Raw genomic sequence first — 26,378 nt, 5'->3', positions numbered from 1 at the left:
CCACCATCCAGGGTGGTGCTATACTGCTCTGGGCTCAGCAGCCACAGCCACAGGTGACCATGCTAATGAGAAGCACAGTGCCCGCCTCTGCCTCGTTCCTAACCAGCTGGTGGCCCAGGCAGGTGAATTCGCCTCTCTGATCCCAGCCCATAGTCACGGCAGCAGGTGCAACTACTACCCATGGCAACGGACAAAGCAGAAACAGGAAAAGCATCCTGGGGTGTCACTGGGGGATGGAATGAGTAGGGACTTTGTCTCTGGTATATTTCTGTAATGTCTGAACACTTAAGGGGCCAGGTATGACTTTTGTAATGGGATGAAAACAATTAAGGTAATTTTTTGGTGTTCATTTTAGAGGAATCCTTACAAGATTGCTGTGAAGATGAATGAGCCAAGGCTTATGACGTACCTAGCACAGTGCCAGGCACAGTGAACCCCTCATAAGTGCCAGCTGCAATTATTGCTGTCCTTGTTCTTGGGAATGGTTCTTCTCTTCTGCAAACTGGGTACTCTAAGACTGCAGCCTGCTTGTTCAAGGACAAGGGCACGACCCATGACGATGCAGTGACCGCCAGGGGGCACTCACTGCTGCTCTTCTCTCCCAAAGGACAGGGCTGGGATTACCTAATTCAGTGGTCAACAGTTTGGAGAGTTTCTAATTTCAAAGAAAATTCTGAAGTTACCCATTTTTTTAATCATGATAAATGAGAACGTTTATAACACACACAACCTGCCCACTATCTAGATCCCAATTATCTCATAAAACAAAGATAATTTTAAATTTCCAAACAGTAGGAAGGGCAAAGTCTCAGAGCAGTCCTTTAAAGAAAACAAGTTTAGCTTTAGAAACATCCCTCCTTTTCCCACCTTGCCACAGACTAGCGAGACATTATCACCTGCAGCTGGGAGTCTCCACTCACTTTACAGATGGGGAGACAGAGGCTGAGAGCAGGGAGGGATTAGCCGTGTGAGGCCCCTCAAGGAGTTGACACCCCAGCCTTTGGACTCTTGGTTCAGGGCTCCTGGCACCGTGTTTTCTAGAAGTGTCAGCTTTAGGTATGATGGTGAGATAATTTGGAGGCAAATTCTTGCCCCTGAGACACGCCTGCAGCAGCTGCCTTTTTCTCCTGTTGGCAGGTGGCCCTGGACAGTGTGGCCACCCCGGTGAGGTAGTGACTAGCCCTGGGGAGATAAAAACGGGGGCCTGATAGGAGGCAGGAGGCCTAGTGACCCCTGGGCAAATCTCTTCCCTACTCTGGACCTCAGTTTCCCCATCAGGAAAGTGGGGCTAGGCCCCTGCCTCATCCTGCTGTCCTCCCAACCAGCATGCACACATTCATGGCATCAGCTCTCCCGACAGACCTGTCCTATGCAGAGACTGTTCTCAGAAAAGTCCTAGCCCTACTCTCATCAGCTGAGTTGATTTTTTGGTGGCTCCTGGTGACGCCTCGGTCTTCCCTTCAACTCCCCAAAACCCCAGGGACCTAGGTAAAGGCCTCTCCTGGCCCTGTGGGGAAGGAGGTACTTGCAGGATTCCCAGGCACAGTAACCCTGACCGTGAGCCTAGGGTGGGTGACTGGAGGTGAGCTGGCGGCAGCGGGGTTAAAGCAGGAAATGCATGTTGGATGATGATGATCAAAGCTACCATCTATGGGGTGCTTACTATGCTCCAGGTCTGGTGCTACACAGTTTTCATAGCTTTATTTTCCCACAAGCCTATGTATGAGGTAGCTACTGCAGGCACACCTCATTTTACTGTACTTCACTTTATTACACTTCGCAGACATTGCATTTTTTACAAATTGGTTTATGACGACTCTGCATGGAGCAAGTCTACCAGCACCATTTCTCCAACAGCATGTGCTCACTTCATGTTTCTGTCACATTTTGGCAATACTAGAAATATCTCTTTATTATTATATTTGCTGTGATCTGTGATCACTAATCTTTAATGTTACTATTGTAATTGTTTTGTGCACCATGAATCGTGCCCATAGAAGATGGCAAACCTAATCGATAAATGTTAGATGTGTTCTGACTGCTCTACCGACCAGCCATTCCCCCATCTCACTCCCTCTCCTCACGCCTCCTGATTCCCTGAGACACATTCATATTGAAATTAGGCCAATTAATAACCCTAAAATGGCCTCTAAGTGTTCAAGTGAAAGGAAGCGTCGAACATTTTTCACTTTTAACCAAAAGCTAGAAATGATTAGAGAGGAAAGTATGTTGAAAGCCGAGAGAGACCAAAAGCTGGGCCTCTTGTGCCAAGCAGTTAACCAACTTGTGAATGCAAAGGAATAGTTCCTGAAGGACATCAAAAATGCTACTCCAGTGAACACACAAATGATAGGAAAGTGAAACAGCCTTATTTGCTGATATGGAGAAAATTTTAGGGGTCTGAATAGATCAAACCAGCCACAACATTCCCTTAAGCCAAAGCCTAATCTAGAGGGAGGCTCTCTCTTCAATTCTATGAAGGCTGAGAGAGGTAAGGAAGTTGCAGAAGGTAAGTTGGAAGCTCACAGAGATTGCCTCATGAGGTTTAAAGCAAGAAGCTGTCTCCAAAATATAAAAGTGCAAGGTGAAGCAACAAGTGCTGGTGGAGAAGCAGCAACAAGTTTTCCAGAAGGCCTAGCTCGAATCATTGATGAAGGTGATTACACTCAACAACAGATTTTCCATGTAGATTAATCAGCCTTCTATTGGAAGAAGATGTCATCTAGGACTTTCACAGCTAGAGAGAAGTCAATGGCTGGCTTCAAGGCTTTAAAAGACAGGCTGACTCTCCTGTCAGGAGCTAATGCACTGCTGACTTTCAATTGAAGCCAATGCTCAGTGACCATTCCAAAAATTCTAGGGCCCTTAAAAATGATGTACAAGGGGCTGGGTGCAGGGGCTCACACCTGTAATCCCAGCATTTTGGGAGGCTGAGGCACGTGGATCACAGGGTCAGGAGTTCAAGACCAGCCTGGCCAACATGGTGAAACCCCATCTCTACTAAAAACACAAAAATTAGCTGGATGTGGTGGTGGACACCTGTAGTCCCAGCTACTCGGAAGGCTGAGGCAGGAGAATTGCTTGAACCCAGAAGGCAGAGGTTGCAGTGAGCTGAGATGGCGCCACTGCACTCCAGCTTGGGCAACAGAGTGAGACTCTGTCTCAAAACAAACAAAAAAAAGAATGATATACAAGGAGATGAATGTTATTTTCATGCCTGCTAGTGCAACATCCATCCTGCAACCTATGGATCAAGGAGTAATTTTGGCTTTCAAGTCTTATTTAAGAAATACATTTTATAAGACTATTGCTGCCACAGATAGTGATTCCTCTGGTGGATCTGGGCAAAATCAATGGAAAAGCTTCTGGAAAGTATTCACTATTCTCGATGCCATTCAGAACATTCATGACTCATGGAAGGAGGTCAAATTATTAACATCAATAGGAGCGTAGAAGAAGTGGATTCCAACCTTCATGAATGACTGAGGGGCTCAAGACTTCAAGAGGAAGTAACTGCAGATGTGGTGGAAATAAATAGCAAGAGAACTAGAATGAGAAGGGGGGCCTGAGGATGGGACTGAGTTGCTGCAATGTCATGATCAAATTTCAGTGGATGAGGAATTGCCGCTTATGGATGAGCAAAGGAAGTGGTTTCTTGAGATGGAATCTACTGGTGAAGATGCTGCGAACATTGTTGAAATGACAACAAAGGACTTAGAATATTGCATCAACTTAATTGATAAAGCAGCAGCAGGGTTTGAGAGGATTGACTCCAATTTTGAAAGAAGTTCTACTGTGGGTAAAATGCTGTCAAACAGCATTGCATGCTACAGAGAAATTTTGTGTGAAAGGAAGAGTCCATTTATGCAGCAAATCTCACTGTTGTCTTATCTTAATAAATTGTCGCAGCCACCCCAACCTTCAGCAACCACCACTCTGATCAGTCAGCAGCCATCAACCTCAAGGCAAGACCCTTCAGCAAATAGATACAACTTTCAGATGACCATTAGCATTTTTGGCATTATTTTCTAATCAAGGTGTCTACATTTTTTAGACATAATGCTATTTCATACTTCATAGACTATAGTATAAATATGACTTTTATATGCACTGGGAAACAAAATATTTGTGCGGCTCTCTTTATTGTGATATTTATTTCTGTGGCCTTCAACTGAATCTGCAGTATCTCCAAGGGATGCCTGTTTTAGGATTCCCCCTTTACAGACAAGGAATCAGAGGCTTAGAGAGATGAAATAACTCCACCAAGGTCCTAACTCCGCCAACTAGCTAGCAGCAAAGCCAAACCCAGGCCTGCTTGGCTTAATCTCTTGCTAGGTTGACAGAGGCACCACTCAGCCACCAAAAGACTTTCAGGCCCCGGTGCCCCCGCCTCCCAGCACTGACCGGAGTGCTGGCCGCAGGATGCCATTGCCGATGATGAAGTGCAGCTTCTCCAGGTTGGAGGTGGGCCGGTCCTCCAGCATGCTGTTGCCCTGCACTGTGGACTCCCCGTCATGCAGCCTCTTGGTCACCTGGGCCAGAGGGAGAGGACAGGGCAGGTGAAGTTAGGGGTGTTCCCCTGCCAGCCAGGGCACCAGCACCCGAGGCTGCCTGCTCCCCAGAAAGCAGAATCTAAGGAGTGAGCAGAAGAACTGGGCTCCCCATCACTGTCATTACCCCTGCCACATGCACAGCAGATGCTGGGCCAATACAATAACTGGCCCACACAGCCAGGGCACACTGGCCCGGTGCCACCCACTTCTGGGGACAGAGCTCCTCTGGCCATCTCCTCGATACCCTGCACCCCACACCCCACTCCACCCCAGGGAGGTCCTCTCAGCCAGGACAGGGACATGATCCTCTGACTCCAAGCGGGACCCCTATCTCTCTGGGGTGCCCCCCCACAACAGAACTGTGGCACCTGGAGTATACCCCAGGTTCCAACCACCAGTCACCACCACCCTGTCACCCACACCCTTAGCCCCAATGTGACCAGCCTCACACCAGTTCTTATGAGATGTTTCTCCTCTCTCATCCCACACAGCCCACAGCACAAGCCCCGAGCTCTGCCCAGAGGATGTAGGGTGAGCGAGAGGCGAGCGGCAGGAGTGGGTTGTGCAGACAGGGAGCACCACTGAACACCCTCGGCTGCCATTTCTGCCTTCTTCCCAGGACCCCACGGAGTGGGCATTTTCTTCCCTGGGTCCCTTGAATACTAAGCGGCAGAGCTGGGATTCAAATCTGAGGCCACACACCTGCAAGGCTGGATTTGTGCCTCAGGTGGGGACAGGACAAGGGCAGAGGTGAAGTGGGAGCCCCTGACTCTGCAGTGGAGGAGCTGGGGAGGCTTCCTGGAGGAGGTGACCCCAGGCAGAGAAAGGAGGAGTTTCAGGCAGAGGGACTGGATTGTGCAAATGTGGGGATGGGGGCCTAGCCCCCAAGGCCATGAATGCCTTGGTTTGTGACTGCCTCTCCAATGTATCCTCCCCTGCCACACACACACCAGCCTGGACAACCCCAGAGCACAAGGGCTGGGACAGTGCCCAGAAAAGGCAAAGTGGCTGAAGAATGAATTCAAATAAATTAATCCCGTTCATGCTCAATGAGCACTCTTGTTCCACAGAAAGCGCCCATGCCTCAAAGGTCCTTGGACCAAGTGCCTCGGGTCTGCGCCCGGCTGGAAGTGTATTCCCTCTCACCTGTGCTGCTACTAGCCTCCCCTGCTCAGTGCCCTCTGCTAGGAAGCCCTTCCCACCCCAAGCCTGAGATCCCACCCTCTTCAGACACTCCTGTCTGCCTGATCACCCACCAACCCCCCCATGTTGTCCTGTCCCTGGCCAGCCAAGACCCCTGAGGACAGACGGTGTCCACTCCTGCTCCTGCTTCCGTGGGCCCCCAGCTCAGCTGTGCTCCAGCCTAGACCACCTAAGGCAGCCACCCGTGGGCTGCCAGACCCCCAGCGTCTGCCCTCACCTCCTCTGTGAGCTTGGACTTCTTTTTCAGAGTCAAATGCACCAGCTTGTGCCTCACACTGCTCTTCTTCTGGCCCTCGGGGAGCTGGGCCTGCAGGACCAGCAGGGATCAGGGTCAAGTGGCTGAGCAGAAAGCAATGTCGAGACCCCCGACAGCAAGACTTTGCGGGGAACCGTCTCGCTTCCACGTGAAGCTTACAGGTTGTCCCCCACACTGCCACCGTCCACCTGCTCACCCCTACCCTTGCACCCCCACTAGCCAACTGGCAGTCAGGAAAACTGAGACTCAGAAAAACATAGTACGGGAGCTGGCTCCAACTGCAAAGCCCCTGTCTGCTCTGCCATGAGGCCCCTCAGTTATGGTCAGCACTTTACCGTTTATAAAAGTTTCAAACATTTGTTCCCACAAGTAGACAAAGGAGGGTGGCAGGCAGGGGTCGGTGAGGCAGAGATGAATTATAGGATCCTTTTTCTGCAGAGGAGCCCAAGGCTGGTGATGCCAGCAGCCCTCCCTGTCGGCCTGGGAGGGACATCAGCCAGAGGGCACCTTGACCTCACCTCGCCCTCGCCCTGCAGGGCCTGCAGCTCCCTCTTGTACGTCTTCTTGCCCAGGGTCTCGTAAATCTTGGTCATCACAGGGATCTTCTCACTGCCGTCACTCATGGCTGTGTGGTACTTGGGCTCAGGGAGGTCCCCCATGAAGCGGAGGATGGTGATCCAGACCGCCAGGGCTGCCTGGGGCAGAGTGCACATGTCAGAGGCCAGAGCGCGCATGTCAGAGGCCAGAGCGGAGGACATTGCTAAAGCTGTCAAAATGACCTGGTGGTTTGGGGAGCGGGCTGGAGACACCCCCTCCTGCATGGTCAGCCCTCAGGCTGGGCACCGCAGTGAAGACTATAGTCAGACCTGGTCCCTGGCCCCCAGGGACCCACCACCCTCATCACCTACGGCCACCACCAGCAGCAGAGTCCATAGCTCCAGCCCTGGCCCCACCCACCAGTGACCTAGCGGCAGGCAGGCCTTACCAGCTGGTCACCCTCGTCATCATGGTAGAGCAGTGGCTGTTTGAGCGGCCGCCGGGTGTAGGAGTGCGTGGTTGTCCCCTGGAAGTAGGTGGCAGCAAACTTGGCAAATTTATACTCAGAGAGGTCCTCCTCATCCTCGTCAGGCAGGGGCAGGGCTGCATCCAGGTCCTCCTCCACCATCTCCCTCCGCCCTCGCTCCAGGTCCTGAAGGAGACAAGAGGTATGCCCTGGAGTCCCAGCTACTCGGGAAGCTCAGGCGGGAGGATCGCCTGAGCCCAGAAGTTCAAGGCTGCAGTGAGCTGTGATCATGCCACTGCACTCCAGCCTGAGCAACAGGGTACGATCCCATCTCAAAAAAAAAAAATACTTGACAAGGGCCTTGGAGAGGGACAGGACCTGGGATCTGCAGCCCGGACCCAGTTCATCTCTGCTCCCCACTGCTCAGAGGGGCTGGGTGGGCTTTAAGGCCAAGGGCACAGAAGGAGGGAGGATCAGCACAAGCGGTGTGTGTGGGCCTCTGGAGCCCCTTCCCCTAGCCTGGTACCTCAAAGCCACTAGGTGCCTGGCCCTCCTGGCCTGGCAGGCCACCTGAAGTCCCCAGGAAGCCAAACATCTTGTCCACCATGTCTGAGTGATTGACAGGCTCGTGGCGGGCCCTTTCCATCTGCTCCAGGAGCTCCTTCTTCCGCCGAGCGGCCTCCTTCTCCTTCAGCTCCCGCTCAGCGTCCTCACGAGCCAGCTGAGCCAGGCGCTCCTGGGCAATTGGGGTGACACAGAAGACACGGGGTCAGCCCCGGTGCCACAGCCTCAGGGAACAAACTCTCCCTGGGGAGCCCCTGCAGCATCCAGGGCCTCAGTCCCCACCTCCTGACCGCCGGGGAGAATGGAGCCTCTGACTTCCCCACCTCTGGGCCACTCAGAGGCCTCTCAACAAGCCAAACAGCAATCCTGCCCCGTCCTTCAGGGCTCTCAGGGAGCCACCTCCTCCAGGAGCCTGCTCCATGGGGACCACACCAACCCAGACATCCCACGGCCATTGGCTTGAGGCTCTAGACCAGTGCTGCCCAATAGAAATATAATGTGAGCCACCCATGTAGTAGCCACGTTTTAAAAAGCAAAAAGGAATAGGTGGGATTAGTCTTAGTAATACATTTAACTCAATATTTCCCAAATATTAACTTAGCATGTAATCCACATTATAAAAATAATACTGAGATATTTTATACTCATTTTTTCCCCACCAAGTCTTCAAAATCTAGTGTGTGTTTCACACTTAAAGCACTGTGTCATTCGGACAGGCCACACTGCAAGTGTTCAGTTGCCACTGTGGCTGGTGGCTCTCTATTGGGCAGCGTGGCACCCTCGTGCCGTCAGCTGGCTTGTGCTTTTACCAGGGTGTTATCTCCCAACTAGAAAGGGGCTGCTGAGGGCCTGGGCCTCTTCCTCCAGAGCCACCACAGCCCTCTGTCCTTTTGCATGGCACAGGACCACGTGCCCAGCGAGAGCTCAGGCAATGCTGGCCGAGTGGGTCTAGTGTGGCCACTCTGAAGGATGGAAGGAAGGCTGCAGCGCCTGGTGACAGATGAGCAGCCAGCCTCAGGGAGGGGACAAGCCAGCAAGTGGACACCTAAGGCGCCTGGAGGCTCTCGGCTCACCTGATGCTTGCGCTCGGCCTCCTCTTTGGCCTTCTTGGCGCTCATCTCCTTCCGGAGCTTCTCTTCCTCTGCCAGCCGCATTTTCTCAGCCTCGAGGCGCCGCAGGTACTGAGGGAATGGGGCATCCAGAGGGCATGGAAGTGCGTGTAGCTGTTGTTGCAGGGATTCCCGCCAGCTCCACCCACCCGACTCTTCTGGAACTGGGCATGACTTTGCCAAATAATTTGGCAGATAGGACAACTGAGGTAACCAAGAAATTCTCTAGGTCACCCAGCGGGTTGGAGGCACCACTGATCCAAAAGCCCGGCTAGATCTTTGTCAGTCTCCCAGAGATCCCCAAGAGCGACTGAGGTCCCAGCCCTGCCCTTGGCTGAGAGGATGGAAATGAGGGTCTGGTCCCAGGTTTGTTCACTCCTCAGAGCAGGCATAACCGCAGGTCCCCCCCATAGGTCCCGCTGCCTGGCCAACACCTGAGGGTGATGCATGGACACTCCTCACCCAGGGGTCAGAGCTGTGGGTGCTATGGACTTGCTCCCTCACCTCGGCCCTGAGGCGTTGGTGCAGCCTGCGGGCGATCATGCCCCGGCCATAGGCCTGCACGGTGAGCACAGCCCAGAGGCGGTGGCGGAAGGCCTTGCGCACCAGATAGGCGCGGCAGCGGGCCTGGAACTGGATGATGTGCTGGCGGGCCAGGCGGTACTGCTGGTGCAGCTTCCGGGAGCGGTGCAGGGCCTGCAGCCGCAGGAAGCCCAGACGCATCTGCAAGGACGGCCACCTCGTGCTCAGAGCCTGCTGTCCCATTCCAGACTGACCCTGCCTGCAGGAGCTTCCACGGCACCGGCCTCCACTCTCAGACAGGCACCCCCCAGAAGGCATGGCCCAGTCTCCTTTCAGATTAGGGCTCCCCCATCGTTAGAAAGTTCTGTTTGCTCTCAGGCAACATATTTTTAGGTGACCTTGACTCTCCCTGAGTTGGGGCCCTCCTGAGAGAATCCTAGATCAGGAGCTGCAACCAACCAGTCTGCTTCCCATTCAGCCCCAACAAGCCCGAAGCCCAGCTGCTGCACAGAGAGAGGTCCATGTGACCCAGCCACTCTCAGCCCCGTCTGAGATCTCTAATAATCTCAGAGTGCTCCCAACCCCCAAAAACACTCCAGAAGGAGAGCAACAAACATTTCTGGCCAGTTGGAAGAAGCCACAAGAGCCAGATCGAGACTTCGGGCTGGAGGAATGGTAGTGGCTGGCCAGGGCAGTGGCAGGAGGCCAACAAGGCCAGGCTGTGCTGCCTGGGTGCAGGCCAGTCCCGCTGCCATGGCAGCAAGGCTGGGTTCAAAGGCCTGTTTGGGCAAGAGCAGCCCATGGGGAGGCTCACCAGCCCGTAGTTCTTCCTACAGTTGTGACCCCGCCAGTGCCTCTGGATCAGTGTGGCAGCATTCTTCAGCTTCAGGAAGTTAGACCTGAAACAGCAGTAGTGGCATGGGTTAGCAGTGTCCAGAGGCAGCCAGGGTACAGGTGGGTTTGGGATCAGAAGGGCATGCTGAGTCCCAGCTCTGTGACTTCCTAGCTATGTGACCTTGGGCAAGGCACATAACCTCTGTGCCTCAGCTTCCTCATCCATACAATGCGTAGAATAATGCCTGCCCTGCCTGCCCCACAGGCCTGTCACATAAGCCCATGAAGGTAGACATTCAAAAGGTATTTGTTGAATGAATAAATGTATGAAAAAATAAGTAACTAAAATAATATAAAGATCAAAACTTTGAACAGTCTAACTTCCTCATTTTATACATGAGGCTACTGAGACTTGATAGGTTGGGACTAGAGCCCGTGTCTTCTGACTGACCCTAAGTGAGCCCAGTGCTGTTCCCCCTGCACACAGCAGGCTGCTTCTACAGGAGAACAGTCATCTTCAGCCTGATAGAGGACAGATACCACGCACAGACAGCAGGGGTCTGCTGAATGTAGAAATAAATAAAGGAAGAGTGAAGGATGGGTGTGCAAGTATGCAAGTGAACCAACAAGTCAATGCTTGGAGACACACATAAGCAAATGAGCAACTGTGGGAGTGGGTGGGTGGATGGGTGAATGGATGAATGGAGGAATGAATGGGTAGGTGGGTGGATGGGTGGATGGGTGGATGGGTGGATGGGTGGATGGATGGATGGATGGATGGATGGTGGATGGGTTGGTGGGTGAATAGATGGATGAATGGATGAATGAATGGGTGGGTGGATGGGTGGATGGATGAGTGACTAGGTGGGTGGATGGATGGATGGATGGATGGATGGATGGGTGGACAGATGGATAGATGGACAGATGGATAGATAGATGGATGGATAGATGGGTGAATAGGTGGGCAGATGGATGGATGGATGGATGGATGGATGGATGGATGGATGGGTGGACGGATGGATAGAAGGACAGATGGATAGATAGATGGATGGATAGATGGGTGAATAGGTGGGCAGATGGATGGATGGATAGATGGGTGAATAGGTGGGCGGGTGGGTGGATGGATGGATGGATGGACGGACGGACGGACAGGTGGGTAGGTGGGTAGGTGGCTGGGTGAATGGATGGGTGGATGGATGAGCGAGTGGATGGATGAGCGAATGGGTGGGTGAGCGAGTGGGCGGATGAGCGAATGGGCAGGTGGGCGGGTGGGCAGGTGGGCGGGTGGGCGGGTGGGCGTATGAGCGGATGGGTGGATGAGCGAATGGGCGGGTGGGCGGGTGGATGGATGAGTGAATGGGCGGGTGGGTGGGGGGGTCGGTGGATGGATGAGTGAATGGGTGGATGGATGAGTGAATGGGCGGGTGGGTGGGTGAGTGGGTGGATGGATGAGTGAATGGGCGGGTGGGTGGGTGGGTGGATGGATGAGTGAATGGGTGGGTAGATGGATGGATGAGTGAATGGGTAGGTGGGTAGGTGGGTAGATGGATGGATGGATGGTGGATGGGTTGGTGGGTGAATGAATAGATGGATGAATGGATGAATGAATGGATGGGTGGATGGATGAGTGACTAGGTGGGCGGATGGATGGATGGATGAATGGATGGATAGGTGGGCGGATGGATGGATGGACAGATGGATGGATGGATGGATGGATGGATGGATGACTAGGTGGGCGGATGGATGGATGGATGGATGGATGGATGGATGGGTGAATAGGTGGGCGGATGGATGGATGGATGGATGGGTGGGTAGGTGGGTGGGTGAATGGATGTATTGATGGGTAGGTGGGTGGATGAGTGGAAGAAGGGAGAGAGTGACCATATGAACTGCAAAGGGGTGTGTTGTGGAATTTTTGCAGAGCTTTAATCACACTTTGGAGTCAGTCCTGCACATTTGTGAATTGTCACGTGTACACATATCCCTTACATAGAATATGAGACACATTTTGTATTAATGATTTATAAAATCTCAAATTTCCTCTTTGCAAAATTTCATCAGCATCTGAAATGAACAGTGGGTCCACATGTGAGTCTCATGTATCTATGTGTGCATGTGCGTATGTAGGTGAATGTATTGCATTATTTGGCTTACATGGCACTATGGGTCCATGTAAATCATGTATCTGTGTTCCTCTGTGTTTACATGATCATGTGTGTATGCTATGCATGTGTGCACTTGTTTCATAGGTGAACATGTTTTTTTCCTAGTGTTCATGCAGGCAGAGCAGAGGAGAGCCAAACACCACACGTACACCTGTATGTGGGCTGAGGAGGGGAGGAGCTGGTGGGAACACGCACCTGTCTTTGAACCCCCGGATGACCTTCTGGAGGAGGATGACTCTGTCGGTGATGGCTTTGTCCCGCTCCACTTCCAGCAGCATGTCATGGTGGTCCTAGGAGGCAGAGCTCCTGAGCAGTGCCCCACAAGGTCTCCTCTAGGGCCATCTGCTCAGTCCCAGCGGGGGCCGCTCTTCCTTCACTGGGAGCACAGGTCTAGAACTCAGTTGGGCCCCATGACCTCCCAGCTGGCTCTGGCCCCTGGGGCAGCCTACCACAGCCACCAGGACAGACAGGGGTTGTGGCTGTTTCCCAGAGGTCCAGGCAGGACAAATGGAGCAGAAGGTGCCTAATCTCTCTGGATGGGGTCGGAAGGCCCAGTACGCACACACACCAGCTTCTTCCCTATCGTCAATCTGCCCAAGCCCCCTGCTTCTAGACGTCCCTGTCACATCAGTCCCTCACCTGGGCTGGGCTGCTGCCATTCCTCTCCCAAATCTTGGCAGCAGCCTCCTAACTAAAGGTCTCACGGCCCCCCTGGCTCCCTCTCTGGCTCTCTTTCACAGGCAGCCAGAGGGACCCTCCTAAACACAACCTGGATGGCGACCCTACAGTGACACCTCATGGTTCCCCAGGTCGAGGCTGGGTTCCTCACCCTGGCACTCAAGGCCACCCATGATCCAGGGTGTCTGCCAACTTTTTCAGCCCTCTCTCCTCCTCACCCAAGACCCCAACCCTCACTCCAGTTGGACAAAACTTCATTGGTTCACTTAATGTATATGAATTGAACACCTCCACGTGCCGGCACTGTGCTAGATGCTGGGGAGGGGAGGGGCTGCCTCAATGAACCAGGGAGACATGGCCCCTGCCCTTGGGGAGGGTAGAGTCTCATGAGGGAGCCAAATCCATCAGATAATCACAGACACACAGGGCCCTGACAGAGGAGATGCTCAGCCAAGGCATTCTGAATGAATGAATGGATGAATGAGCATGTTTGGCCTCTCAAAACCATGGCCATATCGGAAGAGCCTAGCAGTGTAAGTCAGGGGCTGATGGCGCTCCTCCGAGTTCCCTGGTACTAGATGCCATCATGATTCCTGCCTTCCCCACTTTGCCCACACAGGGGCTGGGCATCAGACCTCCCCAGACTAGAAGCCCTGCTCCCTGCTTCCTAGCTGCCTGGTTTCGGACAACTCACTTCTCTCTGAGCCTGTGAAATGGGTATAATATTTCCTTCTCCACAGGACTGTTTCAAGGATTAAATGAGCTCATGGATGAAAAGCCCCCACCCAGGGCCTGGCACATGGAATGTGCTTTCTGGCTGACAGCTGTGGGAGGCACAGGCAGGGAACATTCATCACATCTTGCTGATGAGGAAATGCAGGTGCAAGGAGAGAAAGGGCCTAGCCTGAAGCCCCTTGGCTGGAGAGGAATTAGAAGAGGCCGCAGGCTCCCTCCAGTTCAGAGCTGGTTCTTGTCCCTCCTGCAGCTGTCCTGGAGTGCCCAGGCCCCACCCCCCACACCAGAGGAAGGAGCCCTGTCATCCGGGACAGCCAGAAATCTAGCACAGCGGAAATGCAAATGGGGAAGCCCAGCGCTGGGAGATCACACTGTCCCTGCTGCGGCTGCCCTGCCACTGCCAGCTCCCAGCCATGTCTCCAAGGCTGTGACTCCGAGACTCCCGCAGGCCTCGCTTCCTGCTTCCCTCCCCAGCTGCTCAGGCAGCAATGGGAGCTGAGCTCCCTACAGAGTGACGGACAGGTGACATGCTGCGGACCCCAGCATGGGATGGGCCCGGCCAGGCAGGAAACCACAGGAAGGAACCTAAAGATACACTCAAGAGACCCCACACAGGCACAACCTAATTTACAGATGGGAAAATGAGGCTCAGAAAGGGACCCCAAGGCAGGCAGCACCCCTGCCTCCCTGCTGTGGGCCTGACAGCCAGCCTGCCCCTGGCATGTGCTTTGTAAACTGTGATCAGTGCTCTGACCCCGCTCCCAGGTGGTAGATGATCTCAAACACCAAATTACCCTTCCCCACCAGAGAGGCCAGATCCCACCTGCTCCTCCAGCCACATCACAGCCCGGCAGAAAGGATCTCAAAGCCCCAGCACTGCCTCCCTCTCCTGAGCACCCCAGTCCACATCATGGGAATTTACAGCCCCCCCAGGGCAGCCCAGGGAAGGCATCTGTGCTCACCTTCAGAAAGATCTTGGTGTTGCCTATCTGCCAGTCATCGTGGGTGCCCAGCACAGCCTCAGCCATGCGCTGGCACGTCCCGCGGAGGTCGCCCTGGAGTGAGGACGGGGGACACAAGGGAATGGGCAGCCTCTCCAGTGGGAAGGCCTCCGGAGTGTCCCCAAGGCTGAGAGGCAGGGCTCTTCCTGAGCTCGGCCCCTGACTCGAAGTGTGACCTCAGCTGGGTCCTGCCTTCTCTGAGCCCCAGTTTTCTCCTTAGCTCAGCTGGATGGTATGATTGCAAAACCCTTTCTCACAACTGACATCCAGGGCCCGCGTGGCAGCCCTGGTCTTGTTCCTTACACCACCATGTGTGAAGTCCTCACCAGCTGAACATGGCAACTGAAGCCCACTGAACCCCAATTTTCAATGGGGTTGAAATTTTCAGGTTCCAATACCTGAACCCCAATTTTCCATGCTGCACCTGAGAGGTTGAGCAGATATCAAGCCTCACCCATGGTCCTGATAAGAAAATTGGGACCCTTGCCCAGCCAAAGCTGGGACCCTCCCCTCCTGCCCTCTGCGCACTCAGCCCCGAACCTGCTTGTAGGCCGGCTTCACACCCGGCAGCAGCACACGGTACCGCTCCACGAACTCCACAAAGCTGTAGCGGATAGGGTAGCCAGCTCGGCGGATTCGGATGGTCTCCATCATCCCTGAGTACCGCAGCTGGCGCACGCACAGGTGCCGGTCGAACAGCTGCCGGGCACACAGCCAAGGGCATCAGGGCCAAGGCTCCTGCTGGGAGGCAGCCCTGCTGTGCACTTGACCAACCCAGACAGAGGCTCAGAAAGGCCAAGTCCACGTGGCACGGGAGGAGCAAAGCTGGGACAGGCACCTGGATCTGCAGCTCAAATCCACAAAAGAGCATAAAGAGAGGCCTGTCGTGGTGGAGCTGTGTGCTTTGGGAGCAGAGAAGATATTAATTCCCCTTGGGACACCCAAGGGGGGAGCTTCATGGAGGAGGCGTCTTTATCCCCCTAACCCTGACAGGACGGGGAGTATTCCAAGGCTGGAGGGGGTGAGCCTGTGCAAAGGTGTGGAAGCCTGAAAGCACAGGACTTTGTTGGGAACCTTGAGGGAACTAGAGAGGCTGGTCCAGGCCAAGTTATGGCTGTGCAGGTGAGGGGTGCTCTGCACAGCCCCAGGGAGGACCTTTCACATTGCAGCTATTGTAGATCCGCGGTTATTCAGACAACTTTCTAGCTGCCTTAAGGAAGAGGCACATTTTTCAAAGGGCCCTGGGGTTCGGTTGGTGGAGGGGCTGGAGAGAAAGAGTAGAAGGTAGGTGCTGGGCTGTGAGGCTGTGGGGCTCTGTGAGGGCCTCATCCATGGATGCTGGAAGCCAGGGAAGGTTTAGAGCAGGGAGAGACTGGGCCAGGTCTGCATTTGAGAACAATGTCACTGGGGGCCAGGGCAGGCAGGACAGGAGGCAAGGGAGGCAGGAGACCCTTGAGGAGGCTGTTGCCAAGGCCCAGTCCACAGATGCTGAGGACTGGGCTGAGGGAAGTGTCCCACTTCAGAGCCAGGGGAGACTGTGCCCGAGTGCCCTGGTCTCAGTCCCCTGCACCCCCTGCATTAGAGGGAGAGCTCACTGGAACCCTCTGCAGCCCTCAGGCCCCTGCAGACCTGAGTCCTAAAGGGGACAGGCCTCATCCACTCTGGGGAATGTTTTCCAGGCAGGAGGCAGCGGGAAGGGACGGTCTTGCAGCCTGTCAGCTTCCGGAGACTGTTTCCTCTCTCTCCGGGTCACTTTCCCCGGCCTTCCTTCCCTCCCTAGATCCCAAGGCCCCAGCTTCCCCCTGTGCCTCCCTGCAGGCCTCTGGGTAAACAACCCTCCCAGAGCCAGTGCTGGGAAAGGAGAGGGCTCGCAGCGAGGTGGCCCCAGCCTGAGCCCCTTAACCTTCCTGAGTCCCCAGTCCTGCATCTCTAACCTGGGACCAGCACAGTCCCTTTCTCACGGTCTGTTTGAGAAGGTTGAAGGAGGCTGTGGACTGACCATCCAGCCTATGCTGGGCACACAGAAAGGACACAACAAATGTTATTCAGAAAAGTCAAGAATGAGGATATCCCAACCAGCTGAAGAGACGGAGGAGGCTTCCAGGAGGAGGTGGTGGTTGAGCTGGGACAAAGGAGAAGGGGACTTTCAAAGAAGCAGCCCCAGCAAGAACCACAGCTGTCAATCACTGGGCACTTGCTGAGTGTGGGCATCTGCAAGCATTACTGCATGGAATAGCCTCAGGAGGAAGGTACGGTCAGTCCCATTTCCATCTATGAGGAAACTGAGGCATAAGAGAAGAAACTGCCTTGTCTGCAGTCGCTCACTTGTACGTGGTAGAGCCAGGATCTGAACCTGCTGCAAGCCCCCCCCCCCCCCGCCCCAGTCTAGGCTCTTTCCAAGGCACCTGCTGCCTCCAGTAAATAGGGGGCCTTGTTTTGTAAGCTCCCTGGGTGCCCCCCATTCCCCAAAGGGACAAAGTCTCACATCCTTCACTCCCACCCTACCTTATTCTTGACCTAGCTCCTCCACGTCAACCTAGCTGCCAACTGCCAACCCCAGGCCAGGGCCACTCACCATGGGCTTCTTGAACTCATTGGGCTTGATGCATCGCACGAAGAAGGGCTGGCAGGCACCCAGCGTGCGCATCAGCAGCTCCAGTGACCGCTTGAACTGGCTGCTGAGTGTGGGTGAGCGCTTCCTGGTCTCGGCGCCCTGGGGGGACGGACGGCAGAGATGGGAGGGGCTGTGCCTGCCCCTATCCAGTGTCCCATGAGCCGCCCAGTAGGAAGCGGGAGGGGAGGTCAGCGGGGTCAGGGTTTGAGGGACAGGGCCGTATTCGAAGTTTTCCTGCAAATTGCCTCTCCCCACCTTCTGAGCTGGAGCCTGGACCCCAGATACCTCCTCCAGGAAGCCTCCCAGGACTTCCAAAGGTACCACCTCTGGGCCAGGGGGAAGTGAACCCTACAGGAAGATCTCCGCACTGGGAGTCTCAAGCCTGCCCCTGCCCCTGCCCCTGGTGCGCCGGATGACTCTGAGCAAGGTGCAGCCCCTGAGTCTCATCCCCCCTTCCCCGTATAAAGGAGTAATCGGACTTGGTCACCTCAGGACACTGAGGTCATCTCTAGAGACAGGGGTTAGATAAACCTAGATTCAAGCCCTGGCCCACCACTTCCTAGCTGTGTGCCCTTGGGCAGGTCACTAAATGTTGCAGAGCCTCAGTTTCCTAAGTGGAGGTGATGCCATCTATCCATCTGACCAGGCTGTGACAAGGGTCAGAGGTCAGGGCATATTTCAGTAAACAGCAACCTGGAAAGGTGGTGCTGCCTTCTGGGAACCTGTGGGCAAGCGCGAGGAGGAGGGGCGGGAGCTGCCGGTGGTGACCTCTCCCCTCCCAGGCTTAGCCGGCAGCAGCAGGCTGGGGGCAGGGCAGGCCTGGCTAATCCTCCTAAGAAGGCACACAAGCAGCCTCCTCCTCACCCCCGCACTGTGGCACCGATGAGGCCAGGGGTTCTGTGCTCCACCAGCCACACCTGGGTGATCCTGGCAGCCAGTGAGCCCCCCTGTGCTTCCCTGCCCTACTGGGGTCCCCTCTGAGAATACTGTGAAATGAGGTGGGGGAAGGCCTGAGCCTCAAACAAACAGGAAGCCAAATGGCAGGACTGATGGGAACTGGACACAGAGCTTAGGTTTTGTTCCAAAGCATCTTGATTAGTGTTTTCCTGGCAATTTTCATTTGGCTGAGAATTTCTTATTTTACTTGACTTCATTTGATTAATATTGCAAGATTTTATATTTTTAGAGTCACCATTTCATCTGATATCCTGTAGCATCAAAAACCAGGGGTGCAGATGTAGATATGTGAGGTATTTGGGGGGACAAAGGTGTTATGCTCATATTCAATTTAGGTACTATGCCACCAGACTGTGATGAGGCCTTCCGAGAAAGAGCCAGTGCCTGCGATTCTGAAATCTGCAATGCTTTCCAATTGCGTTGTATTTGGAATATATTCTAGGACTTTGCCCAGAGAAGCTGGGGAGTATTTGCAATGAGGTAGGGTGGTGGTCAGACCTGTGGCCCCCGGGGTTGTCCTCAACTTGATCCAGCAGCAGCACTGGGTGACCCCAGTCACTGGAGGGGAGCTGTCCAAGTTGGGCTGTAGCCAGCCTGCATTAGGGCCCCTGACATGAGTACACGCATACGCATGCACACACACACACAACCACAGCATGCACACACACACACAACACACACACAACCACAGCATGCACACACACACAACACACACACACACACAACCACAGCATGCACACACACACACAACACACACACAACCACAGCATGCACATACACACACAACACACACACACCACAGCATGCACACACACACACAACACACACACACCACAGCATGCACACACACACACAACACACACACAACCACAGCATGCACACACACACAACACACACACACCACAGCATGCACACACACACACACAACCACAGCATGCACACACACACACAACACACACACAACCACAGCATGCACACACACACAACACACACACACCACAGCATGCACACACACACACACAACCACAGCATGCACACACACAACACACACACCACAGCATGCACACACACACAACACACACACACAACACACACACACAACACACACACACCACAGCATGCACACACACACAACACACACACAACCACAGCATGCACACACACACAACACACACACACCACAGCATGCACACACACACAACACACACACAACCACAGCATGCACACACACACAACACACACACAACCACAGCATGCACACACACACACAACACACACACAACCACAGCATGCACACACACACACAACACACACACAACCACAGCATGCACATACACACACAACACACACACACCACAGCATGCACACACACACACAACACACACACACCACAGCATGCACACACACACACAACACACACACAACCACAGCATGCACACACACACAACACACACACACCACAGCATGCACACACACAAACCACAGCATGCACACACACACAACACACACACACAACACACACACACAACACACACACAACCACAGCATGCACACACACACACACAACCACAGCATGCACACACACAACACACACACAACCACAGCATGCACATACACACAACACACACACACCACAGCATGCACATACACACACACAACCACAGCATGCACACACACAACACACACACAACCACAGCATGCACACACACACACAACACACACACCACAGCATGCACACACACACAACACACACACACCACAGCATGCACACACACACAACACACACACACAACACACACACACCACAGCATGCACACACACACAACACACACACACAACACACACACCACAGCATGCACACACACACAACACACACACACAACACACACACACCACAGCATGCACACACACACAACACACACACACCACAGCATGCACACACACACATCACTAGGAGCACACGCATACCACTGCGTGCACACACACGCGCACGCACGCCCTTCTTTGGTCTTGGTCATCACAATAAAACGACTGCTTTCTGCCCGTCCTCCCTGCTGGGCTGGGAGCCCCATGAGGACCGGACGGGTCTGCCTCTTTATTGCTGCGTGGCCAGGGCCTACCTGACATAAGTAACAGTCAACACTTTGATCTACTGAAGTGCTGTTGAACTGGTTCCTAGTGACATCCATGGGTTCACAGAAACTTCCCACCTTCCCGTTGCTCCAGTCAAACATCTAGCAACTGTCCTCAGTGCCTCTTCTGTCACATCTAATACATCTGCAAATCCTACAGGCTCTACTTTCAAAATATCTCCAGAACCTGACCCCTCACCACTTCCTCCACCGTCAGCCTGGTCCCAGCCACCAGCATTGCTCTCAAATTCCTGCGGCAACCCCTCAACTAGTCTCTTTGCTTCCATCCCCCACACTCCAGGCCACCCTCCCCTGGGAATGGGGAGCTAGTGAAGAGGAAAGAGTGGGACAGCCGAGAGCCACACCTGTCTCACCAGCGAGGCCACCCTACAGCACAGGGCCTTCAGACAGGGACTTTTCCGGGTGCTGGAGCTTCGAGTGCCTGGGACCCTTCCACTCTCAACACAGCAGCCCAAGTGAGGCTGCTAAAACAAAACCACATCCTCTCCCCACCCAGAACCCTCCACCGCCTCCTTGATTCACTCGCATGAAGGCCCAGGTCCTTGTAGGGACCCAAAGTGCCCCAAAGGAGCTAGTCCCAGGGGCCTCTGGTCTTTATAACACCTGTTCCCTCCCCTCCAGCCCCTCCAGCCCCCTTGCCCTGCCTGGGGTGCACCTGGGATGCAGGCATAGGCTTGCAAAGCACCTCGGGGCATCTGTGCTTGCTGTCCCCTCTCCCTGCAAAGCCCTTCCTCCGGAATGTGGCTGGGCACATTCTTCCTCACCTCCTGCTCAGCTTCTCAGGCAGGCCTTTCCTGACCTTCCCCCCACCCCGCCACTGAAAATCACGGAGCATTCCTCCCTCCTTAATCTTTCCCCATACTGCATCTCACCATCTGATACATTGTAGCTTTTACTTATTTATTGGCTTTCTATCTATTTACTACTATTTTTGAAGCAAGGTCTCACTCTGTCTCCCAGGCTGGAGCACAGTGGCACGATCTTGGCTCATTGCAGCCTTGACCTCCCAGACTCGGCCTCCTGCCTCAGCCTCCTGAGTAGCTGGGACTACAGGTGTGTGCCACTGTGCCTAGCTAATTTTTGTATTTTTTGTAGAGATGGGATTTTGCCATTTCGCCTAGGCTGGTCTCGAACTCCTGAGCTCAAGCAATCTGCCCACCTTGGCCTCCCAAAGTTTTGGAATTACAGGTGTGAGCCACTGCACCTGGCCTTGGCTTTCTAACTATCCACTCTTCTGCTGGAACTTAAGTTCCATAAGGACAGAGACTTTTTCTGTTTTGTTCACTGCTACGTCTCCAAGACCCATGACAATGCCTGGCATATAGTAGATACTCAATAAAGGTTTGTAGGTAGCCATCTGGGTTTCTGATTTGGTTTTATTTCATTGTGGGGAAAGGCTGTCCTTCCTGGTATTTGCTGTTTTCTGGGATAATCTGCAGATGGGGATGGGGTAAAGGTGGAAGAGAAAAGTTCAAAGGCCAATGTCAAATGCTCCCCAGAAAGGATCTGAGAGGAAGACCCCAGAGCGTGACATGAAAGGGGCTGGGAAGTCTCAGGCAGGAGGCCACCTGCATAGAGTGGATAGATGTCTCTTGGGCTCGGGGACCCAGGACATATGACTGGGCTTAGGCATTACTCAGGGAGTGCTCAATATCCTAGAAGAGCTGCCTTTATCACAGCTGGGCTGGGCCCTTCACCAGCAAGGGCTGCGGTGGGGCTGCCCACGGCTGCCCCAGGGAGGCAGATGTAGGAGTCAAAGGCTGAAAACTCAGGGCTCAGGGGCCTGCCCATGATGGGAGTTCAGATCACTGCAAGAGGTGGCATGGGCTTCCATCCTGATGGGAGCATTGCCACACTAGTACACTGTCATTGAATAAACTGTGACTTAATGTCTGACAATTAACCAAGCTGATTTTCATCTTCCTTTTAAAAAGCCATCGTGTTTCAGCAGTTACGAAGTATGTTTTCTTTCCTAAGATGTGACGTTTATGGAGCCAGCACAGTACATTTTTAAAAATTAAAATTATTTTTTAAAAAGCAGGGACTTGGAAAACTTCACTTTAGCCCTTGCTTGTATGTGGCCTTAGACAAGTCCCTGAGGCAGGCCTGCGCTTGAATCCCTGTTGTGTCCCAAGGTGTGTGACCTCAGCAAGCACCTTGACCTCTCTGGGCCCCAGTTTCTTTCTTTTTTAAAATTTTAGAGACAGGGTCTCACTCTGTCACCCACGCTGGAGTGCAGTGGCACAGTCACAACTCACTGCGGCCTCCAACTCCTGGGCTCAAGGAATTGTCTTTTCTCAGCCCCCTTCCAAGTAGCTGCGACTACAAGTGCTCACCCCCATGTTCAGCTAATTTTAAATTTTTTTGTAGACACAGGGTCTCACTATGTTGCCCAGGCTGGTCTTGAACTCCTGGCCTTAAGCAATCCTCCTGCCTTGGCCTCCCAAAGTGCTGGGATCATAGATGTGAGCCACCACACCCAGCCTGGGCCCCAGTTCTTCACCTGTAAAGTGGGAGTAATAGTACTTACTCGCCAGGTTGCAGTGGGGAGTGAATGAGGTGATAAATATAAGTGCTTAGCTCACAGCCTGGCTCAGAAGAGGTGCCCAGTAGATGTAACTGGTATCAGATTGGTCACTGTTGTATCCTAATTCTCTGTTCCTAAAACTTCTTCCGGAGTGGGCCATTTCTAGAGACTCTGGGCTCCTGCACTTTGACCTCTCCATGATTTCTCAGTAAGTGGGTTCTAATCCCAGGAGTAGGAAACTCAAGCAGGAAATATCATGGAGCATTCCCAGATGCCTCAAGGAGTTTTGAAAAGACAGAGGAGAGAGAAGAACAGGTAGGAGGGGAAGATGGGGTTTAACCAGAGTATGCCCAAGACCAGGAGGAATGGATGGGCTCACCGAGTGGGGCCGGCAGGGCTATAGGAGAAGAGGGAAGAGTGGGAGAGGCCAGAGCTACGCCTGTCTCAGCAATGCAGCCACCTTACAGCACAGGGCCTTCGGGTGGGGACTCTCCTGGGTGCCAGCGCTTCGAGTGCCTAGGACTCCCCTCTCTCAGGTCGGCCCTGCGTGCACCCCAGCAGTCGGCCAGCCTACAGTGTTGGTCTGTCAGGGTGAGCGGGGGCGGGAGGTTGTTCCAGGGCTGATCCGTGGGCAGAGGGGAGAGGCCACCATCCAGACAAGCTCCTTGCTCCTGACATGCCCTGTCTACTGCCAGGGGTGTGTGGATTGTTTCAGAACTCTGCCAGGCAGGCAGGCAGGAAGGAAAAGGGACTCAGTGCCAGGCCAAAGTGGAAGGAAGTCAGTATTTGGCAGAGAGGAAACGGAGGGCTGAGGAGAGAAAAGGAGGCAAAGGGGTTGGCAGCACTATGCTGTTGCTAAGGGGTACCCAGCACCTTTGGGGTCTAGAGCACCGTGGGAGCCACGGCCTGAACCAGAGTTCAGGACACACCAGGGTTGCTGTTTCAGACCTAAGGAGGTCCGGGGAATGGTGTCTCCTAGTCCAGCTCCCCGTCAGAATGCTGTTACCTGGAATGAGTCATAACCCCTCTCTCAGCCTCAGTCTCTCATCTGCAAAATGCAGAAAATGCCACCTGTCCCTCCTGCCTTGCAAGGTTATCTGAGGATCTGGTCAAGGCATGGCCGTAGGCGCCCACCAGGGCCTGGTGGAAGGACTGGGGATTGATGCCTCCAAGGGGCCTTAGGAGACCTGCGTTCGAGTCCCCGCTCTGTCCTTGGTTCCCAGAGGACCCTGGGCAAGCCTTGCACCTCTCCTAGAACTCAGTTTCCTCCTTGAAGAAAGAAATGCCTGCAGCACACACAACTCAAAAACCAAACACAAAAATCACTCCACAAACCACTCCACACAAAAACACACTCCAAAAAAAGGAGAAAAAGCCCAGCCCTTTTCCCGAGCCTCAGCACTGTGGGAGCTCGGGACCAAGCCCCACCCAGGCCGCTGAGGCCTCTCCCACCATCCTCAGCCCCGGGCTGGGGTCTTTTACCTTTGCAGCAGCTGCTAAGTGGCGCAGAGTGCCCGATGAATAACCACAGAGAAACTACAACAGGAACCATGGTGCAGGGTGAGATGGGGAGAGGAGAGGCAAGGAGAACGTGGTGGGTCACAAAACCACTCAAAATCCACCATGGAGAGAGGGGGACCCTCAGGGAGAGGTCTGGGGTCCTGGAAGCTCTGTGATGCCTTGGCGATCCTGAGGGCAGGGGACAGCCAGGCACCTGGACAGGCATGGAGGGGGCAGGGGCTGTCTTCCACATGAGACCTTCATGCACCCTCCAGGAAGCCATGGGACAGGAGGAAAATATGAAATAAAAAGGCATGCAACCCTGCAGGAGAAAATCCACTAGACCCTCACCCTAGGGCCTAAGGAAAGGCAGAGGGGCTATTCTCCCACTGTCTGATGGGGTCTGGGGCTGGTGCAGACATGCCCTCTGGGCCAGCTTCTCTGAGTATCCACACCCACCCCACATCCTTCAGGCTGGATGTGCTCTTTCTGCCCGTGTTCCCTTTAGCAGCTAGATTCCAGGGGGTGGACCCCCACAGTAAACCGATCCCTGGCCGGTTCTGCTCTGTGACCTCTCAGGTGACCCTTCTCTGGGCCTTGCACCCCAGGCATATCCCCAGTTAGTACAACAAGAGGACCAGATGGGAGCACCTTTGAGGCCCCTCCAGGCCCTTCCTGGAGCCACAGCAAAGCTCCATACCCTTTATGTGGCCAGGGGGCTCAGCTGAAGCTGTTGGACAAGGGCAGGACTTAGACCCAGGCCTGGCCCGTGGGAGCCCTTCCCGAACAACGGAAACTGCGCCCAGCTTACCATGGCGACGTCGGCCTGGAAGATCTGCTTGATGAACTTGTTCCTGGAGGAGTGGACCAGCTGGATACTGTCCCCATGCAGGGTGTCTCGGTTCTTCTCCAGGAAGCCTGCAAGCAGCAAACAGCAGTCACCTCTCACCAGCTCTGGCAGGCCCTCCCCAAACCCACAACATCTGAGCCAGGAGGACCCTCAAAATCCACCTAGTTCCACCACATCCACTTCATGGTGGGGGACCCTGAGGCCTGGAGGGGACAGAGACTTGCCCAAGATCATAGAGAAAGTGAGGGGCCATTTCCCCAATGACACAGCTCCCCTCTTCCAGGCCTGTTCAAGAAGGGCGGGGGGTCTCAGTCTCCAGGAGAAAGCAGGCCTCCCTCCTGACCAACCACCCCAAAGCTACCATGAGTCTTTTGAACTAAGATATCAAAAGGCCTTGTTAAGTAAGTGTGTCACCTGGGAGAGAATGCATGTTGATCTGGTACAAGCTAATATTAAAGGAATTCATTAAGACCACCTTGTGGTTGGACAGTGTGTTATGTTTTATGAAGACCCCTCACAGCTCCTTCTATGTGGGACAGGTAGGGATTACCTCCTCCGCCCCCAAAGGGAGAAAACTGATGTTCAGAGAAGCTAAGTGAGTTGTCTAACGTCACACAGTAAGCCATGAGCAGAGTTAAGACTTGAACCCAGGACGCTGGTGCAAAGGAGATTCTCTGCACCCAGGACCCAGGATCCCCAGGAGCCTAGGGAGATTCCCCTGCACCACACAGACCCCAGAGGAGGCTGCCACTTGCAGGCACCGAGGAGTTGGAAACTGGTCAATGGGGAGGGAGTTGCTAGAGTGGGGCAAGAGACGGGGTGTCCAGGGACTGCAGATGCCTGAGGGGGAGTGCCACTGCACAGAGCAGGACATAGGCTGCCCATGAATGGTGGATAGCACAGAGACCCAGTGCTAGGCTGCCCACCTGGCACCTGGCGAGGGGCGAGTTGCAGGGGGCACACAGGAATGGAGGGTGGGCTTTGCAGTTGGGATGTAATTGGGTTCTCATTAAAGCTCTGACAGACTCACTATGTGATCCTAGGAAGACCCCCATTCTGGGACTCCAGTTTCCCTAACTGTTGGATGGGAAGGATAGTGCCCACAAGCTTGCTTCTCTTCAGAACAGCTAATACCACCCACTTCATAAATACAC

The 26,378-nt window shown here is 54.0% G+C and overlaps 1 protein-coding gene across 4 annotated transcripts in view; it reads right to left on the bottom strand.

The window, feature by feature from the left end:
• MYO7A (myosin VIIA) overlaps positions 1 to 26,378 on the bottom strand; it is an 88,829-nt gene that overhangs the window by 25,941 nt on the left and 36,510 nt on the right. For all 4 annotated transcript variants that reach the window (XM_024255160.3, XM_054526047.2, XM_054526044.2 and 1 more), the window contains 13 exons: positions 25,186 to 25,292; positions 17,199 to 17,336; positions 15,164 to 15,322; positions 14,585 to 14,677; positions 12,405 to 12,499; positions 10,025 to 10,109; positions 9,193 to 9,411; positions 8,653 to 8,760; positions 7,542 to 7,751; positions 6,998 to 7,201; positions 6,531 to 6,707; positions 5,974 to 6,063; positions 4,405 to 4,532 (listed from right to left, as the gene is read on the bottom strand). In XM_024255160.3, coding sequence (XP_024110928.2) covers positions 4,405 to 4,532; positions 5,974 to 6,063; positions 6,531 to 6,707; positions 6,998 to 7,201; positions 7,542 to 7,751; positions 8,653 to 8,760; positions 9,193 to 9,411; positions 10,025 to 10,109; positions 12,405 to 12,499; positions 14,585 to 14,677; positions 15,164 to 15,322; positions 17,199 to 17,336; positions 25,186 to 25,292 — 1,813 coding nt within the window. The remainder of the gene's footprint in view (positions 1 to 4,404; positions 4,533 to 5,973; positions 6,064 to 6,530; positions 6,708 to 6,997; positions 7,202 to 7,541; positions 7,752 to 8,652; positions 8,761 to 9,192; positions 9,412 to 10,024; positions 10,110 to 12,404; positions 12,500 to 14,584; positions 14,678 to 15,163; positions 15,323 to 17,198; positions 17,337 to 25,185; positions 25,293 to 26,378) is intronic.

The sequence above is a fragment of the Pongo abelii genome, chromosome 9 (assembly GCF_028885655.2).
Source record: "Pongo abelii isolate AG06213 chromosome 9, NHGRI_mPonAbe1-v2.0_pri, whole genome shotgun sequence".
Classification (NCBI taxonomy): domain Eukaryota; kingdom Metazoa; phylum Chordata; class Mammalia; order Primates; family Hominidae; genus Pongo; species Pongo abelii.
This window is presented reverse-complemented; position numbering and strand designations above follow the sequence as displayed.